The following is a 3,173-nucleotide window of genomic DNA, read 5'->3' on the forward strand; positions in this document are numbered from 1 at the left end:
AATTCATTTATATTTTCCCTCTTTTTTTTTTTCCAAGAAAATCCAGCTAAAGATGCAAATCCAAACTCACATGTTCTTGCATTTGAGCCTTTGATTCGTATCCAAACCGCAGCTGAGAGGCTGGAATGCTACTGATCGACGATGGTAAGGCCCTCATCTCCAGTGGCGTCTGCGGTGTTTGCTGGCTGCGGCCAGCAAACGCAGCCGGAGCAGCAGCAGGGACCCGCCAGAAGGCCAAGGGGCTGCAGCTGATCGGCTGCTGCTGCGGCTGCGGCTGAGCGGCGGTGTTTGCGTAGCTGCCATAGATCCTGCTGGTGGCGGTGTAGGCGCTGCTGGATGCAGCGCCGCCTCCACCGCCCCAAGAGTGGTAAGCCACTGGCAGCGGCGGTGCTGAGCCGAGGCGGCTGTAGTTCATTAGGCCGTAGACGTGAGAATCAGCCAAGCTACCATGCAGCATTGCTGACTGCAGATGAGCTCTCTTGGCTTGCTGCCTCTCCCTCTTGTGGGCGTTTTGGTGGCCGCCGAGGGCTTGGGAGGTGGGGAAGTTTCGGCAGCAGTAGTGGCACTCGAATTTCCGGCTGCTGCCTCCTCCGTTGCTGGCCTCCGAGTCTTGAGTGCTGTTGAGGTTGTTTTCGTCGTCATTGGAGTCTGAGGGATCGTCCTTTGGGGTTTTCTTGGTGCCCAATTCTTGGCCGAATAGTCTTATTCCACCGGCGCCCTTGTCGCGGGGCGCAGAGCGGATGAAGGGCAGCTGAGAGAAGGACTCGACGCTCATGAAGTCTCGAGTCTCTCTCTCAGATGCTTTATCCATATGGAGGAAGTGGGAGTTTTCCTTTTAGGCAAGGGTGGGAATGGAGAGAATTTGGAAGAGGAAGGGAAAAGAAAATGTGAAAGAGGAGTAGAGTTGTTGTATATGGGGGTGTTAGAAGAGGATATGGTGGGGCTGGAGAAGGAGTGGCCGCATAAATTTTACTTTAAACATTCTTCTATTCTCGTATCATTCATACACGTTAGCCTGTATAAAATACACGATACTATTATCAATACTATACACACATTATATGGAGTCTAGAGAAGTAAGTACTTGTTTAGGTTATTTTCTTAGAGGGAGGGGTGTTTTTCTACACTTGTAAATAGTTTCTTGATTGTGTTTCTGTAGTAGGTGAGTGCAATACAGTAGTGATAATTGATTACTTAAACACGAGCCCTATTATTTATGTACAATAGCAAGGACACAAAGAACTAGCAAAAGTCATCAATGTAGGTTAATTATTGGGCCCTTATTTGTTGTTTTTCCTGAAAAAAACGGCCAAATCCAACCACCAAAAATTGATTCTTGTCTGAATATCAATCACGTTGATTTATAAAGATGGGAGTATGTGGAATAGTTTTATTTTTTGGCTTTTTTAGTCCATTAAAGATGTACTGGTATTAATTAGCGAAGCATTACTAGTAGGGTTTGTTTCTTGAATTTAAACAAGATATTCACCGGCCATCTCTCTCTTCTCTCTCTCTCATGTGCAGGACCATGTAGAAAGGCATTGTTGGGTAGTTCTTATTATCAAGTTGGGTGTTTTTCTAGTATATCTTGGAACCTTTCCTTAAAGTGGTCCAAAAATGTTAGCAAACATTACTTCCATGAAAGAGATGTCTAATGGGAGTTCATCATTATCTCTCTCCTCCTGCACCTCCTCTCACCAAGTACCCCCTCTCTCTCTCTCTCACACACACACACACACACTATCACTTGCAGTTTGGCTTTCTTGTCTTTTCTTCTCATATATATAATGGTCCATGATGTTTTCTACTGTCAAACCCTCCCATTTAAACTATCAAAACTTCTTCCAAGTTTCTTGTTGAAATACAATCATTTATAATACCCTAATCTGCCTAGTGATTAATTAATTGAGATTTTCTATTGAATTCTAGTATCATATGCTTAGATCAAATAGTATAAATTTAATTTCATTATAATCAATTCTACAGTTTAGTGTAATTTAAGTAAGTAATAATTAGAGAAGAATTGAATGTTTCTGACAGGAAGAAGACATGTGCAGTCAGGGTGTTTTTATGGCTTTTCATCATTGCATAGTTATATGAAGTTTTTGTTGTCATTTGTAATTCAAATCAAATGGTATACATATTAGGGAATTTCACCTAATGTTTTTACCTCTAGATGTACTTGTTTTTATGTGAAAAAAAAACTGTAGAAAATTACAGATTTGATCTAAAAGTTTCTGAATGTCATCTTCACAAGGAATTTTTTACAGCTTTCTAACTTTCACTACTTCCAATATGCAACTACTTGATGAGCAAAAGTTTATGCTCAGAGAAGGGCTTTCTCTCTTTATCTCTCTCTCATGAATTTGTGGAGTCGTTGATGCGTGCTTGACCCATTATATTTTTGGCAATTATTCTTGGTTTGTACACCACACTTACATACTAATAATTCAAGCTTTTTTGGTATGCAGTTTGAAGACAAGTCGTTGTCCTAAATTGCTTTGGGTTATCATAGGATTTTAATTACAATATATATATGTACCGTGTGTGGTTTAAGGGTGATGCAAGTGTCCCCATTTGGATTTGCAGATTCAACTTACATGGGGGTGGGGGTGGGGTGGGGGGTCCTTTCTCTAGTCATGCAATAGCTAGCCAACCTTCATTCATGCAAAACCCTTTCTTTTCACCACTAAAGTTGCATTCTTTGCACCTCACAAGGGGACCAGTGTGTTTAAGGACTCTTTTGCCCTCTCCAAGACCTAGCTATTGACAAATATAGATAAGGCAGACTCCCTCCGTTCCATGTTAATAGATTCATTTTTCTATTTTGGGAAGTTCCAAGTTAATCATTTCTATTTTTGTCAAAAAGTAATTCTTATTTTTACTTTATTCTCTCTTGCGTTTTTCACAATCCATTTAACACACTATTCTTAAACTTCGTATCGAAAAGAAATACCTCTATTAATAAAGAACGGAGTAATAGAGTCATTTTGCCATTTTGGTACGTTCCATAGTAATAGAGTCATTTGTCTTTTTTAGTAAAAATCAACACATATTTTCACACATACTTTATCATCTCTTACTTTTTTCTCTCTTCATCTCTTGCCTTTTTCATTTTCCACTTTATTCTCTCTTTACCTTATTCACCTAACACAATTTTTCTTAATCTTCGT

General features: G+C 40.2%; 1 protein-coding gene across 1 annotated transcript; it reads right to left on the reverse strand.

Moving 5' to 3' along the window:
• Positions 1-6: 6 nt before the first annotated feature.
• On the reverse strand, positions 7-950 carry LOC125200348 (zinc finger protein 8-like). Its single transcript, XM_048098006.1, has one exon. The coding sequence runs from the start codon at positions 809-811 to the stop codon at positions 47-49; it is 765 nt and encodes a 254-aa protein (XP_047953963.1). The 5' UTR covers positions 812-950; the 3' UTR covers positions 7-46.
• Between the last annotated feature and the right edge of the window lie 2,223 nt (positions 951-3,173).

The sequence above is a fragment of the Salvia hispanica genome, unplaced genomic scaffold, assembly GCF_023119035.1.
Source record: "Salvia hispanica cultivar TCC Black 2014 unplaced genomic scaffold, UniMelb_Shisp_WGS_1.0 HiC_scaffold_923, whole genome shotgun sequence".
Classification (NCBI taxonomy): domain Eukaryota; kingdom Viridiplantae; phylum Streptophyta; class Magnoliopsida; order Lamiales; family Lamiaceae; genus Salvia; species Salvia hispanica.